The sequence below is a fragment of the Aythya ferina genome (assembly GCF_964211825.1).
Source record: "Aythya ferina genome assembly, chromosome: 1".
NCBI lineage: Eukaryota > Metazoa > Chordata > Aves > Anseriformes > Anatidae > Aythya > Aythya ferina.
The window spans coordinates 60,716,907-60,733,295 of NC_140296.1; the positions used below are offsets into that span (position 1 = coordinate 60,716,907).

General features: G+C 40.7%; 2 protein-coding genes across 3 annotated transcripts; one reads left to right on the top strand and one right to left on the bottom strand.

Annotated features, from left to right (window-relative positions):
• Positions 1-3,328: 3,328 nt before the first annotated feature.
• Positions 3,329-6,922, bottom strand: LIG4 (DNA ligase 4). Its single transcript, XM_084535528.1, has 2 exons — positions 6,536-6,922; positions 3,329-6,220 (listed from the first exon to the last, which is right to left on the bottom strand). Exons 1-2 carry the CDS (start codon positions 6,718-6,720, stop codon positions 3,475-3,477), a joined length of 2,931 nt encoding a protein of 976 aa, XP_084391654.1. The 5' UTR covers positions 6,721-6,922; the 3' UTR covers positions 3,329-3,474.
• On the top strand, positions 6,811-15,434 carry ABHD13 (abhydrolase domain containing 13). 2 transcript variants are annotated; one of them, XM_084535538.1, is made up of 3 exons: positions 6,835-6,943; positions 8,538-8,573; positions 14,234-15,434. In XM_084535538.1, the coding sequence occupies exon 3, from the start codon at positions 14,269-14,271 to the stop codon at positions 15,280-15,282; it is 1,014 nt and encodes a 337-aa protein (XP_084391664.1). In that variant the 5' UTR covers positions 6,835-6,943; positions 8,538-8,573; positions 14,234-14,268; the 3' UTR covers positions 15,283-15,434. The 2 variants fall into 2 exon arrangements, with proteins under 2 accessions (XP_084391665.1, XP_084391664.1); XM_084535539.1 differs by lacking the exon at positions 8,538-8,573 and having other exon boundaries at positions 6,811-6,943.
• Positions 15,435-16,389: the final 955 nt, after the last annotated feature.

Sequence of the window (16,389 nt, forward strand, 5' to 3'; positions counted from 1 at the left end):
ATGGTTTTCATTAACTGTTTGAATAATAATGATTTTTCATCATATTTTACGCAAAACACTCTTTATAGCTGCCTGCTTACTTAAAGCATTCATTTAGCTGTCTAGTGATCATTTCATGCACTAATGCAAAGTGTATATGAAAATAGTGTCTTGTGTTGATTCACCACAGCTTGCTACCTTTTCTTTCTCCAGCAATTTACCTTCCTAAGAGCAGGAGGGAAATGGAGGAATTTGGTTCTGATATTTACTACACTTAGAGTTGCATAAACAGACCCAAAGCTGCCGCAATACTAAAGCCCAGCTGTAGCACAAAGAGAAGTGTTTTTTTCATCCGTGCAGTTGAGCTTCTGCAGTGTTACTACTTCCAGTATTTCAACTGTGAAGTTACTAAGATAATACATCTTCAACAACACACAGCTTGCAATCTATGGCATGCACACTGTTAATTTCAGTGCTATTTGAAACTTTCAGGTCTTCAACAGATAACTAAACAGTTAATAGTTAATAGTATATAGTAACTATATAGTAATATAGTCTTTCACAAGACTATATTCTAAAATTTATCTGCAGATGGAATAATTATATTTCTTAAGCCCCTTAAAATAGCAGGAATGTCATTTAGTTATTTTCAGTGTACACGCACAAGCAGATGAAATGTGAAATAAAGAGGACCGAGAAAAGTTGTGTTGATGTGTAAACATCTAACAACTAGCCAAGGCTTTCTCACTTTGCCATTGGTGCAGAAACTACCCACAGAAAACAGCTTGCCCCTCCCCCCAAAAAATTGAAACAATTTTCTTCATATTTTTCACTTTTAGCTTATTCAAACACTAGTGGTTTGCTTGACAAGTCAGATACGTTCCAAGTATTCATGGAATTAGAATAATTCAGTAAATTATCCTAGGAATAAATAGATGTTGCCAGTACCACATTCCAATGCCTTCTGAATGACACTTACTTAAGATTTTAGCTTCTTACTTTTTCCTGTAATGGTGCAAGAGCTCCTGTGTGAAGGGGAAGCAATTCTATATTGACTTTCAACAGCCATGTTTACTTACATTTGCATGATAGAAGTATACAAAAGAGCAATAACAGTTTTATAGCTGGCATAATCCCTGTCTACAACACTGGCAATCATTGTTATGTCATGGATGTGGAACTGAGGAACATACTCTGAAGTGTAAGCACAGCTGAGATTTCACCAGCACTGAACAGTCAATAAATGCTGCATTTCCACTGATGAGGCAGAGAAATCATATGAAGGAAAAAAAAAAAAAAAAAAATTCCTCCCAGAGACCCTGGCAAGATTTCTGGTACTGCGTGTAAGCTGCCCACAAGCTTTTGCTACAAAAATGCACTACACCAGTTATATGTACTGGAAAGTAGGGGGAAAAAAAAAAAAAAAAAAAAAAAAAAAGTTTGATGTGAGTCTGTTTTATTGAATTGCTTCATAAACTAAGAGAACAGTGGAACCTTCTCCCAGGGATTGTGAAGTTCTGGACTGTGCAGAAGTGCCTAGGCAACTGCTCACTGAAATCAGACCATCATTCATCAACATGCTGCTGCAGACAGGACAGGTACATACCAGATGTTCTGCTCCAGCAAGTCCTAAAAGTTGCTCTCTTCTTTCTCCTTTCTGTGACAGCATTTTCAAAAAGTGACAGAGAATAGGAACTATACCAAACTTTTTCCTGAAAGTGCAAGGTCTATGCAGTCCTTTTTTTTTCTGTTAACTCACTATTCTTTCTGAAACTCCTACACAAACATCATCATCTTAAAATAAATTTCATACTACAGTGTAAATTAGGTTTGCTTTCAAAACAAGTGCCTATTAAAAAAAATAAAAATAAAAAACAGCTTTACACAAAATGTAAATAAGCCAAGAAATCTTCACCTACAAAATCCCCATTTTTAGACAAATAAATGTTATTAAGAAAACGAGAGTATTTGCTGCAATAAAAAGTACAAGAGTACAATACTCTGTAATCAGAGGTCCTCTGAAAGTTCAAACATCAGGCAAATGTTTCAGCATTTTCACTCCAGCTTTTCCTTTTTGTTGAATGCTGTTTTTAATGTATGTTGATTACCTAATCAGCTTTATATGCTTTAAAAAAAAAAAAAAGTATATATACATATACACCTATCCAAATAGATAGAAGACTTTTTGTTACTGAAACCCTTTACTAGTCTACATCAGCTCATACATCTACCTACAAATCTTGTCTTCTATTACTCCTTAGACATTATGCCTGAAATTCTCTGCACACCTCCTGAATTACTTTTTACCTGTTTATAATATTTTGAGTAAGGGACCTCCAAATGCTTACACTAACTATAAGAGATAAGAATAAACTCCCTCTCAATTAGCCTAACATTTCCCAATTCTTTTTACAGCAATTTTGAAATGAACACAACCACAAAAAGCATTGAACAAATAGCTCAGACAGAAACTGGTTCTGTGGGATCAGCCCCAAACCAGTTCTGTTTGATACCTTGCATAACAAGAACAGATGTCTGAACTTCTCTCCCTATGCAAATTTAATTCAGTTATCTAGGTGTAAAATCAGAAACTGTTTCATGCTTTTCAAGAGTTAGTTCTCACAACAACAACAACAAAAAAAACATACCAGGCACATTTGAAAAATATATTTATTTAATAATTTAATATATATATATATATTGAAATAGATATTTGGAAACTCATCTCATTACTGAAATAGCTTATGGAACTAATTTTTGAAAGGTAAACCAAAGAGTAAAAGCCTCACTCTAATGCTTGATGATTTAACTGCAACTATAATGGGTAAAGGACATCGTTACAGTTAAGTAAACAATTTGTAGTTTAGATATATTAGTAAATATTAGTTCATTAGCACCTCAATATAAAGTTTAGGTTTCATTGTATATTTACTTATAAAAAGAAACATGAGATCAATGCAATATCCTAAAACCAATGTGCTACTGAGGCTACATGGAGCTTAAAGCTAAAAATAGTGTAAACAAGTTAAAACACTACAATGAAGGTTTATAAATTACTGACTTATGTAGCATATGTAATATACACAATATCGCTTTTACAAAAACATGAAAGTGATTGCAAATCAATAAATAAACATATTAAACAGTAGAATTTCCATAAAATACTGAATCATTGGCTCCATTCTGAACCACGGAGAAAAACACTATCAGTAGTTAGGAATTCTCTTAGAAGAGATTAGATCTCTTCTGAGACCTGTACGTGAAGTAAAAGGCTTACATTATTTATCTTGTGGCTTCTTATTCCCCCTGCAGCACAGCTTAGCATCCTCTTGCTTCCACAACAGTATAACAAATCTTCCTCTAATTTCAAAACAATCATTGTTTAACCACAGGTTTAATAAGACATGAAAACACACAGGAAAATTAAGAAAACACATTATACCCAAGTCTAATCAAGTCAACAAGAATGCTTTTGCTCTAAGATTAAAAACTATTTTAAATCAAGTACTGATTTTCATTCTTTGGGACTCCTTCCTTCACCGACTCTGTTACCCACAGCTCAGATACAATCTTAAATTTTTTCCCAAATGTTCTCCTGAGTGCTTTCATCTCTCCTACCCGAGAATGATCTTCACCAATAATGACATGGGAGACACCTTCTTCAAGGCAAGAGACTACTTTTGCCCCATAAAAACGGAGCTCCAAAGCTCTAATTGATAGTCTTGTTCCGTGGATTTTGGTTCTGGGTTCACTGACAACAGCATAACAGTCCACATAAATAGTGTTTCCTCTGAATATACTGAGTTGACAGCTGTTCCATGAGTAACGTTCTTCTAACTCAGCAATCACGTCCAAGGGCATTATTTTATTATCCTTCATTCTTGAGAATACTTCCTTGAGTTGTGCAACATCTGTATCTGCTGTGTAGCTGTCTCCATAGCAATCATACTCACGAGCAAAATGTTCTTTAGTGTCAGGAGACATGTGAATCATAACGGCTGGCTGCCAAGGCACAAGCATTTTGGACTGAAAACACTGCAAAAGCCACTCTGCCTTCACCACATCGTATTTGTTGGAAGCAATGATGTTTTTCACTCTGACGTTCTCAGCTCCTGCGATGACACAGTAAGTGTCCGGTCCAGGGTTCTGTACCACACTCCCACCACATTCGGCTATTCGGCTTTCCAGTTCAGATTTGGAGTGTTTTCCTGTACCTGTCATAACACAAAATTCTACATCTTCAAACACATTTGAAACCTTGTTTACATTAGAAAGATCAGGAGCTTTGAATTGCTCGGCTATTCCGATTACCTTCTTCACCTTCGATACAGTTTTCCTTTTCTTTTCTTGCGGCTCATCATATTCGTCAATATGAAGGTGCTTGGACGCCAGCTTCCCTTCTGCTCTACTTCTGAGATCTGCGAGCATGTCCAAAGTCATGCATTCATACCATTCTTTGTCCTCTCTTATTTTCTCAATTCGGGGGAATCTCAAGGTACAGTCAGTTTTGTACATATCGCTGTTAACAATCTCAGCTGCCTTGACCTGAACGATGACGGAGTTACAAGGTTCAATGTACACTTCAGGTTTTTCAATGCCACACAAAATGTTACAGGGAGGGTCCCTCCTATGGTAGGGCTTCCAGTGTTTAGCCAGTTTCAAACCCAGATCATGCAATTCCTTCATAGTGTAGCCAGAGCCAATGCGACAAATAGAGTGGAAAACAGTAGGTTTTTCATTTGGAGCGGGAGTCTCTGCAATCGCACACAGAAAATGAGACATCATTCCACCACGTAAGCCCTTTCCCCAGTAACCACCAACGATCAGAAGGTCGAGCTCGTCCATCAGCCCATTGACGTATTCCGGCTTGATTTTTAACCAGCCTTCCCCACGTTTGTCAGGCTTGTAGGTGGACATGGGATCTTTGACCATAATCCCTTCCTCTCTGTTATCGATTGCTTCATTTAAAGCATCAATTACTTCTTTTCTCGTTCTGGCAGTTTTTTTATGTACGACATGTATCCTGCCTGTTACTGGGGTAAATACATTGCTTAAGATCTCGTACCTTTTGCTCAGTGCTTCATGACCCAACTTCTGATCATTAACCATCAGCACATCAAACACACAGAAGCAGGTCTGCAGATCAGAGTCCTCCACCATTCGTTTTATGTCAAATTTGTTTCCTTTCTGCATGAAGGTTTGTGTCTCAGGATTGTAAGCCATCATTTCACCATCAAGAATGCAATTTTGTATGTTGTCTTTAAATACACTATGAATAAATGGTGTTAATGAGCCATCAAGGGGGGAAGCACCAAACTGCTGAGTATAGTCAAACCCATTTCTGGAAAAATATTTATACACATCACCATCTTTGTGCATCTGTATACGTTCACCATCCAGTTTAGTTTCTATGTAGAATGTCTGGTTATTCATTTGTTTCTCAATTTGCTGGACATCGGCAATAGCAGCAAGCATCGGCTTAAAGGCAGAAAATAACGTGATAGAAACATCGCTAAGTGAGACAGTGGGATCATGCAGTTGTCTACAAACTTTTTCCAAATCTGTCGTGACATTGTGTAATTCAACAGCATCGGGATGAAAAATGGAAAATATAGTTTGCTGACTGATACCCAGTTTTAGATCCTTTATAATCATCCGGATGAGCCACTTTTGCTCAAGCGCTGTGCTCTGGGTAATTAACTGAAGAAGGCTTTTCTTTAACTGCCCCTTGTTTCTAGCAGCATTATTGTTAGCTATGGCATCTAACAGTTCGTTGACCTGTTCCACTGTCAGCCTGCCTCTTTTGGGGCTCCTAGGTTTTAAGACAAAGTATGCAATCATGGCAAAGTCTCCAGCATCCCCACGTGAACCGGCAGGCGTCCTGTAGTTTAAAAGCTTTGCAGCATCCTTCCCATCTTTGGGCAAATTGAGCAGCTCGATGTACAGCTTGGCGAGCATGGTTTCCTTAATCCCGTACGCCATCCTCTCCCTCTCCAGCTGAGGGAGAATGAGCCGCATGGCCGGATAAAACGAATCGGTGACGTCCTTCTCCTTCTGGTGAAGAGCGTGGTGGAACTTTCTCCACGAGTCCAGGAAGTCCTTGAAGTACTTGGTTTTCTCCGGCCGGGTCTTGCAGGCCTGCATCCGCTCCAGGGTGGCGCACAGGTCGGCGAAGGGAACGTGCGAGGCGACTGTCCGGCGAGGGGGCGGCTGCGGGGAAGCCATCCGAGACCCTTCCTCGCTGAAACGGGAAAATATATATATATATATATATAAATATTAAATACAAACATAAATATATCAATATAGTCGTGGAGGAACAGCAATTTAAGGTGTTTTCCGTGAGGATTCTGCGGGTTCCTGCGGTTCCCGGTTACGGCGCAACGGCCCCCTCACCTCGACGCCCCCCCCCCCCCCCCCCCCCGAGTGCCGTTGCCATGGCAACGCAACGGCCCCGCAGCGGAGCGCGGGAAGGCGGCGGCGGCGGCGGCGGGGGGGGCGCCGTGAAATAGGGAAGAGAGAAGGAAAAGGTTCACCACCCCCGGAGGGGACCTACGTGGAGCCGGTGAAGCGCCGGTGAAACCCGCAGCCGCAGCGGCCGCCCCTCGCCCCTTTGCTCCGGAAGGGGAGGAGCGCGGCGGCGGCGGCGGCCGGGCGCTCCCCCCCCCCCCTTCCCACACACGCAGTGGTTCGGTCCGACGCGGAGGGGAGGGGGGAGAGGGGAGCGCGGCGGCCGCGCATGCGTAGTGAGCGCTGCCGCGGGGGCGGCGACGGCGGCGGCGGGGCCCCGGGGCGGCCGGGCCCCGTGAGGAGAGGAGAGGAGGAAGCGGAAGCGGGCAAGGCAGAGCCTGAGCCGGAAGCGGAAGCGGCGGCGGGCGGCTTCCTGCCTGGGCAGCGGCGGAGGTCGGAGCTGGGGGCCGCGCTCGCCCGGGGCTGCGGCGGCGGCCGCGGGAGGATGAGGCGGGTGCGTCCCCGGGGCGCCGCGAGCGGGGCGGGGGGGCCCTGGGGAGCCGCCGGGGGATGGGGGGGAGGTTGTGGGCCGGGAGCTGCCGGCCCGCGGTGCGGGGGACCGGGTGAGCGCCGCCCGGGCGAGGCGGGGCGTTCGCTTGGGGTAAGAAGGGGAATGGCTGCGGTAGGGGCCTTGGGGTGCAGCTGGAGGGGCTGGGGGCCGTGCTCGCTGCTCGGCTCCGGAGGTGCCCCTGGATTGGTCTCCTTAGCGCGGTGCCGCCGGTAACTGAGGATGTGCTCGGGGGAATCGCTGGGGATCCGCGGTAGGGTGAGGGGGAGAAGCATAATGAGAGTTACGCGGGCTGCATTTTCAGTTATGGGTGTGCACCGCTCGGTGTGGAGCTGTGGGAGTGCGTGTGGTGGGAGAGGTGGCCTCCTGGTTTCAACAAGCGGCCTGCGAGGTTCTGAGGCTGGGTTGTCCATGCTCTGTTTTTTCTGTAGGCATAGATGCTTAATTAGGGATAGCTACTTTGTTGTAACTTTTCTATAAGAGTTTTTCTCGAGATCAACAATTACCTAAAAGGAGGCTTTAGCGATGCGGGGATTGGTCCTAAGCACCAAGTGTTAAGGTGAGAAAGAGTTGGCCTTAAGTTGCATCAGGGGAGGTTTAGGTTGGATGTCAGGAAGGGTTGTGAAGTACTGGAACAGGTTGCACCAGGAACTGGTTGAATCACCATCCCTGGAGGACTGGAGGACTTCAGAAAACGCGTAGATGACATGCTCAGTGACATGGTTTAACAGTGGGCTTGGCAGTGCTAGGTTAAAGGTTGGAGAAGATGATCATGGAAGTCTTTTCCAAGCTAAGCGATTCTAGGGTTTTAATAGTAAGAAAGTGTAGTTTTCCTGTCCTTATTAAATATCTTGTAGGTTTTCTTTAAGACAAGTGTCTCCTGCAAATCTCACTTTTGATAGCTGAGGACTGTTGCTACTTAAGAAATTCTGATGTATGAGTAAATGTAAAATTTGTATAAACCTGATCTATGTCTAGAGAGGGTGGAATGAGGCATGCACAAATCTCTCCAGGTTTTTTTTTTTTCTGTATTCTTAAAACCACCACATTGGTTTCAAAACTGTAATGAAATCTTAAGGGCTGCAGTGACTGCTAAAACTTTTTCAAAGCTATTGAAAAAGAGCAGCCTTAAACATCTGAATGCTTTTCTTAAATGTAACTTTAAGCATGCAAATACACAGACTAAAAGTTAGCTCTAAGGAGGCAGTGTAAATCTAACATAACTCGATTATTATGTGCTATATATGTTTCATATTATATGTTATATGTGTAGTCCAGGATTCTTCAGCATGGTTCTCGAACTTCATTACCAGCTGGTATTTTCAAGTTTAACAGCTCTTTCAAGGAAGAGTTGAGCTTGACAGGAAGAGCTTGAATATGGTATGCATGGCTTCATCCTTAAAGCAGGTGCATAACTTCTAAGGGTACTGGCTGCTAGCACTTCTTAAGCTTCTGCAAAATAATTGAAGACAAACAGTGATTGCGTGTTTAATTGAAAAAGCAATTTTACTCAAAGTTCCCAAATGGAATTGTCTTTCAGGCAGAAATGAAGCACGGGAAATCATCACGTCCAAAGGTAAATTTTTTATAATGTGATTAGTGTGTGAAATTAACAGTTTTAATATTAAAATGTAGACAAAGGCAAAAAAATTCAACTAGATCTGTGGCAAATACAAAAGTAATTTCTACTGCTGTTCAAAATGAGTGGGTAATTGTTCCCATGCACATAAGTTTGAACTTAATGTCATTATCAACTGAAGACCACAAAAATTTAAGTCTTTAAAATTAGCATTGGGGCACAGCAGAATGATATTAAAACATCTAGATCATGAACACTTTTTTTTCTCTCAGAGTTTTTGTTGTCCTGAGTGATTTATATTCTTAGTAGTTGCATTAAGTATGGAGCATGTAGCTCGTATGATAGAGCACAGAGATCTGTCTGTGGTGATATGTCCTGATCCTGGACTGCGGGTTCAGCAGTGGAGATAGATGCAAGGATGTATGCGTGTACCAGAGATTGAGACTCGAGATTGTCAAATTTCACGTCTGCTTTGAGATGTGGCACAGTTTGAAGCTTTATAAACAGAATTTGTCGTTACTGGTCTTTAAGCAAGGTGGGTTGTTTGAGGCACAGCAGCACTCTGACAGAGTCTTACTTTCAGTTAATTCTGAACATTGACTTCCATCTAGTTGCTGTTCTTCTGTGTTAAAGGTTTCTGTCATAGAACTTTGCATTTCAGTTCTGTCGTCTCATAAATTTACAAGCATCATCAATAAACTTGGAGGAATTACTGTCATTCACGAGGGCTAGCATCCCTAATATAGCTTTACCAAAGGGATAGGAAGAAACATGAAGCAGTTAGATGCTAGACAAAATACTTCTGATTATGCTTGTGGCTAAGAAAGCACCATCTGTGAGGGGAGAGCAGAAGACCTGGGTTTATATAGTCTGGAGAAACTGAAGGTAGGTTACGTGGAGGTTAATAAACACTGAACTAGAAGTAGTGAGTTTGTTACTCAATCTTTCTTGCTGTTAAGTATTGGGAAATATTTTCCAGTAGCTAAGAGCAAGTAGCAGCTTATGTTTAAATTTCCATTTATATAAAAGTTATCTATGGAAACATCTACCAGATAAAACACTGACTTACTGACTTACATGCCAAATTAAATAAAAAAAAAAAAAAAAAAAAAAGGAAAACCACCTTCCTTATACTTTTTTTGTATCCTCTGCCATGAACGGGATTATGCACTTCACTCATAAGAGAGAAGCCGCAATATATTTATTGATGAAAATAGCGATATAGTGAAGCTAAACGAGGTCACTTCATTGTTTCCTGCATACAGGACAGGGTCAGACTACTAGCTTCAGGGAAGCCCTCACGGTGAGTCACGAGGTTCAGAATGGACGCCCTTTTGCTGTCCAAACTCCAAAGAGTCTAGATACAACCAGATCCTATCCCAATCCCAGACTTAATGGTTTCTGCCTAACGGATTATATGCACAATCTATCCTTTTTATCACTTAGCTAAGGCTGCAAAGTTTCAGCGTGCTTAACAAGTTACTTGCAAAGTTTTAACTAGCTCTTAATGAGTATCTGTTGCAGGTAAGGAATTTTGGTCTCAAGGAGTAACCTTGAGAATCGTCCCTGTTCAGGGGGAAGATCATGGCATGCAGTCTACTGCAGTACAGGAAGGTCAGCAGGCTCTGGGCTGTTCTCTGTTTATGGGGTAAGACGATTGACTGCTAGCCATATTTGCACACCAGCCATATGTGGTTGGTGCACGCTCCGTTAGCTCTTGGATCTATCTCCTGCAAGGCCACCTTGAGCCCAGACGCGTTCATCACGGCTGCCACCAATGGTTATCCCCCAAGAAGGCTTACAGGTGAAAAGATCAGGTTAAGAGGACAGGGCAGAGTGCACCACCACAGCCCCTAGCTTACTTTAAATAATCAGCAGTACTGTTACTATGCGTGCTGTAAAAGGGGATCAACCTTAAGAAAGAATGCTTTTTGAGGGGTTAATGTTTTTATCTGGCAAATCAGAAAAGAAAACTCGTGGAGAAACCTAGTTTCTCCAGCTGAAACAGAAGGCCTGGCATTGGCCAGCTTGCTGACCTCCCTTGGTTTCAGTATCTCCATCTGTAATACAGGGATGATGTTTCATGCCATCTGTCTGCAGAGCTGTGATACTGCTAAACTTCTAATAGTTGAAGGCATTAAAAGTGAGATTATCCTTTTAAACAGTTGGCTGTTCAATATTAACTAGTCATATTTGCAGGTGACATAGAAAATAATTTTAAAAGGTCTTATTTTTGAAGAGGTAAAGGGTACCTGCTTCTTGCTATAGCTGGAACATCTTAAGGATGGCTTATGGACTTCTTCGTGTAGTCTAGGAACAGAACTAGTCATGACTAGAAAAAGAAATGTGCTTTTCCAGGTCTCAGGTGCGCTGTTTCTTAGGTTGACTAGCTCAGACATTGAAGTCCAAATACGTTCTCTTTCCTTCACTTTCTGGCATCCAACTAGTCACAAAATACAGAGATACCAGAGAATTGCAACGTAATTCAATATGGAATTTTTGCATCAGAAGATGTTATTCTATAAAGTGTTTGAAAGATAACCTTACTGAATTAAAACACAGATATCACTCCCTGTATACAAAAAGGATGTGCATATGCTTTAAATGGAAGTCTCTGTATTCTACTATTCAGGTCAGAGAAGGTGTATTTAGAAGGCTTGCTACCTTGGACTCCCCAGAAAGCATAGTTTGTAGCTTTCTTGAGAATGAAATTGTGCTCCCTTAGTCTTTTCCAGGTCTGTGTGCATGTTTGAGAAACCATAATTTTCCATGCTGTTGATCCTTTAATTGCTGTTGGAAGGAGGCAGGCAAGAACCTGGAAGAAACCTGTATCTTTGCTCTCTCACACAAAAAAGCCTCGCATCAAGGTGTGAGGTAGACGTGATTCAGGCCTGGTAGCAGATGAAACTAGTGAAGTTTCACGTAGCTGGGAAGAAAAGCCGAATGGTCAAGCAGTTGTTCATTAGTGCGGGGTAGTCAGCCTTACTGAAATATGTTAGGTGAGTGTGAAACAATTAAGCGTAAACTACACCACCCCATAACATGTTGAACACAAGCTATGTTTCTACTAAAAGCTGACTGAAATACCCTGAGTATGTGTTGGATTTGGGTTTTGTTAGAAAAGAATTGAGTTTGACCTATGAAGTCCTGAGTTTTACTTTCACTACATATTTGTAGTCTGGGTTGAGTTCTAGTTGTAGGATACATTGGCTTTTCTCTCTGGTAGAAAAGCATTTATATATACACACATAGCAGCAGTATGTCAGAGTTGTATAATACTCAGTAGTATTGCCCTAGAAAAATGGGAATCTGCACAAGGGAAGCTAACGTGGCTTATAAAGCCATCAGAGGATGTCTCCAAATACAATCCATAGTGTATGTGGGATAGCCATCTGCAAGACTTGTAATCATCTTACGTAAGATTTTTTTACCAGTCATTTTTAATGATGGGTCTATTTCTCTTCTGTGAACTGCTTGTTGAGAGTTTTTTGGACGTTTCATTTTGTAATGAAGTAATCGAAATTGTATAAGGGGGTAAGAGAAGTGTTTTTATTGTGTGGTTATCAATGTTAGCATTCTTAGTCTTCAGTGCGGGAAATGTTTGTCTACCTCATTAGGGAATTCTGTTGGAAGTTGAAATACCTACTTCACATCTGTCCTAAATGGTTCACAAGAATTAAATTTCTATACAGACAATATTTGTGCACACTTGGATTTGGATATTGAACATGAATTCCTCATACAAAAAAAAACCAAACTTGGGATAATTGATCCCTAAACTACTTTAAATTTCAATGGTTCTATATTTTGAATAGATAGACTGTATAAAAACATAATTTCACATTGATTGCATTTGGTGAATATCTGAGTCTTAAGGTGTAACAGGTTTACTTATATATTTGTAACTGTGTAAAGCAGAGATGGCAGTTTTTCGTGGTATTTTTGCTTAATTGACGTATTTGGGGAGTGCAAAGGCTGTGACTACAGAGGTGGCCTTTTATATCTTGATCCACAGAGATTTAATCTGTTATCATTGAGCACCACTCTCCTCATTTAATGGTGCACATGTTTGTCATAAGTCTCTTCAGTTTCAGACTACATAGCAGTTGTGCTTTCACTGATCAGAGAATAATGCAGTCAGCTGTGTGATGACAGTTTTGTTATTCAGCTTACTGATCTGTTATTCTAAAACTTGTAAGTCAGAACTAATCAAAATATAGCAAAACTTCTGTTATAAATGTAAGTACAGTGTGGGATCTTGGTGTCTCTTCTGAGTGTTTTGCGTGTCGCTCTATAATCACAGTTGATTGAGGTTTTGAAACACAGCTACTGAATGGTAGCTGACCCTGTGTGCCTTGTTAGCCTTGAGTGGTTGCAGAGTGAAGTGCATAGGCTTATTGAATGTTCCTCTTGGCCTTAATCGAGCTACTTTTGTTTGTGCTCTCTGAATTATAGATTTACTTTTGAGAAGCTTGCACAAACTCATCTGTATGTTTGCTGCCTAGGTCAGTAGTGTAATAAATGGCTCAGGATTCAAGTTAGGATTAAATGAAAAAATAGGATTTATTAAAAGGATATAAAGGAATAGAGGTAAGCAAACAGCGCTGGGTGCACCGGGAGTCTCCGCTACACCAGGACGCACACCAGTTACATCAAGCAGCTGATTTTTATGCTCCTAGATTAATACATATTCATTACTACTTCTAAAAAAATAGATTATTATAATTAGCTTCTGGGGTCCAGTCCCTCCTACTGGAGCATGCGCAGTCTCCTCTGGGGGTCTCTTCTGGGGGTCTCTAGGGGTCTTTCATGTTGAAGGCTCGTAGTCTTCCTCTCCCCCTTTGTACTTACTTGGCACCATACCAAGTTTATAGAACATTCTCTGCAGGTCTTGTCTCCCAGCCATCCTTCAGCTTCTTTTTCCTTCCTCTTAATCTCTCGGCCCCCCCTAACCAGATACCAAAGATCCGCATAGTATCCCATAACAGTCACTAGTTGTTATCAGTTGTTCTGAAACTCCCAGACATCAAACACAAACAGCTTTCTTATTTGACGCTTCACGAGTAATTAAAACATTCTTCCCCAGCCATTCACAGACACATCTATAGCAGTGTTAAGTTAATCTCGAAGAAGACAGGAAAAAAGGCTGTAACTGTTAGAAATAGAAGTCCGGAATAACATAAGCAAACAGGTTCATAAATTTAAGGAGTGTTTTCTGAAGAAGTGATAAATTGACTAGAATGAGGGGGAGACTGGGACACACTGCAGCTGTGGTTCAAGAATTAAATTGCCAGTGCAGGGCCCAGAGGCAGACAGGATTCAAACAGAATTGTTCTTTATGGACATGAATTGTTAAAACATTCCTCACAGTAGGGATGACTGAGGGAAAACACTTCATGGTTACACTCAACCGATTTTTTGGAGCCACTGTTGGATATTGCCCATTTGAAATAATGCAAATGTGATTTTTGAAAGTTTCAAAGACTTGTCTTTGCTTTTCTACCTGTTTTACAAAACTGTATGTTTTCCAAATTCCAAAGGAGTTTCACTCCAAGTTTGACGCTTATGCTTTTGTGTAATGTTGACTTTTATGTAATAAAATATCACTTCATTTTTTCCTTCCATATTTATGTCATCTTTTTTTTTTTTTTTAACAGGATTTACTCGGAGTAAAAGATTACTGACTACTACAATGGAAAAGTCATGGATGCTTTGGACCTTTGTTGAAAGATGGCTACTAGCATTGGCTTCCTGGTCTTGGGGTCTCTGCCGTATTTCTCTTTTACCTTTAATAGTAACTTTTCACTTGTATGGAGGCATTATACTACTCATACTAATATTTGTGTCGATAGCAGGTATATTATATAAATTCCAGGATGTGCTGCTTTACTTTCCTGAACAGCCCTCTTCATCACGTCTTTATGTTCCCATGCCTACTGGTATACCACATGAAAATATCTTCATCAAAACCAAAGATGGAGTTCTTCTCAATCTTATTCTGCTGAGATACACAGGGGACAATGCAGCATATTCTCCAACCATCATTTACTTTCACGGCAATGCAGGCAACATTGGCCACAGGTTGCCAAATGCTTTGTTAATGCTGGTGAACCTGAAAGTAAACTTAATCCTTGTTGATTATAGAGGGTACGGAAAAAGTGAAGGAGAAGCAAGTGAAGAAGGTTTGTACTTAGATTCTGAGGCTGTGTTAGACTATGTGATGACTCGGTCCGATCTTGATAAAACAAAAATTTTTCTCTTTGGCCGTTCCTTGGGGGGAGCAGTAGCTATTCATTTAGCTTCTGAAAATTCCCATAGGATTTCTGCCATCATGGTTGAGAACACCTTTCTTAGCATCCCACACATGGCCAGCACTTTATTTTCTTTCTTTCCAATGAGATACCTTCCTTTATGGTGCTACAAAAATAAATTTCTGTCCTACAGAAAAATATCTCAGTGCAGAATGCCTTCACTCTTCATCTCTGGGTTGTCTGACCAGTTAATTCCACCAGTCATGATGAAGCAACTTTATGAATTATCCCCAGCTCGGACTAAGAGATTGGCAATTTTTCCTGACGGAACTCATAATGACACTTGGCAGTGCCAGGGATATTTCACTGCACTTGAACAGTTCATCAAAGAAGTAATAAAGAGTCACTCCCCTGAAGAAATGGCGAAAACATCATCCAATGTAACAATAATATAACTGATACTCTTCTTTGGGGTCAGGGGAGTACCTGCACTGTACCTTGGTTTGTGAAAAGTGGTGAAAGAATGTCAATTTTTACATGTGTGTCATGTCTGTACTTGCCTAAAGAGTGAAATTAAAGTTGGAAAGGTCTGATGCTTTATTAAGAAGTTCCGGATAACTTTTACATTTGCAACATTGTAAATGAACCATTTTGTCTTTCTCATACTTTTTTGATATGTCCATATAATCCATTTGTTTGATATGTACAACAGATGCTATTAAAAGAAAAAAAAAATGCTACAAGAGTAGTACAGAACATATTAGTTTAGAACAGTGGGAGGCTTCAATGCTGTATGTGTGAGCTTTTTGGACAATCATGGTTAGCACAATGATTTGTTGTTTCTCTTAGAGTTTATTTAAAGTGTGCCATGCATGAGATAGTGTTTTATTCCTTGAAACTTTATATTATGCAAGATGGGAAGTCTTTAATGTGCTAAATAATATAAAATAACATTAATGTTAGAGTATACTTACAGGTATACTATCCTCAGTTATTACTTTTTTTAATGGTTATGCATACATATATAGTTCAAACTGCAACTGAGGAGGAAAAGACACTTTCCCTGTTCTCATTTTACTGTTTGCATTTTAGCGTTGCCCATAAAGTTGTATGTGCCTAAACGTGGCTGGTGGATTTTGCCCAGACAATTTCTTCACAGGAAATAGAAGTAACCCTCAAAAAAAAAAAAAAAAGGCAGTGTAATTTAACTCTTAAAGCTCTTGTCCACCCCAAGCTCACATCATTAACTTACAGTCAAACTATTTATTGCTGTTTCTAGCCTGTGCACTTGAGGTGAGATTTCCCAGGCAGGATGGTGAGTGTGATAGAGGGAAGTATTCACACAAGGTAAAAGTATCCCATTTGTGTTTGGGTTTAGGCTGGTTTAGTTATAAGTCTGTGCCCTTTGATTTATTTATGCTACTAAAAGAAACAATTACCAATGATCACATGATTATAGAGTAACCTACAGAGCTGTTACAGTGAGGATAATATTTGGCAGACATAAGTTTTTTCATACTTTTATCCATCTGCTTACAAATCTTTTACAGTGAAAGTAGCCT

Bases quoted from the DNA above. Each gene is read 5' to 3' on its own strand.
- LIG4 (XM_084535528.1), bottom strand. From the start codon at position 6,720: ATGCGCGGCCGCCGCGCTCCCCTCTCCCCCCTCCCCTCCGCGTCGGAC. The intron at 6,221-6,535 runs GTAGGTCCCCTC...TTCCCGTTTCAG, and splicing joins CGGCGCTTCACCGGCTCCAC to CGAGGAAGGGTCTCGGATGG.
- ABHD13 (XM_084535539.1), top strand. From the start codon at position 14,269: ATGGAAAAGTCATGGATGCTTTGGACCTTTGTTGAAAGATGGCTACTA.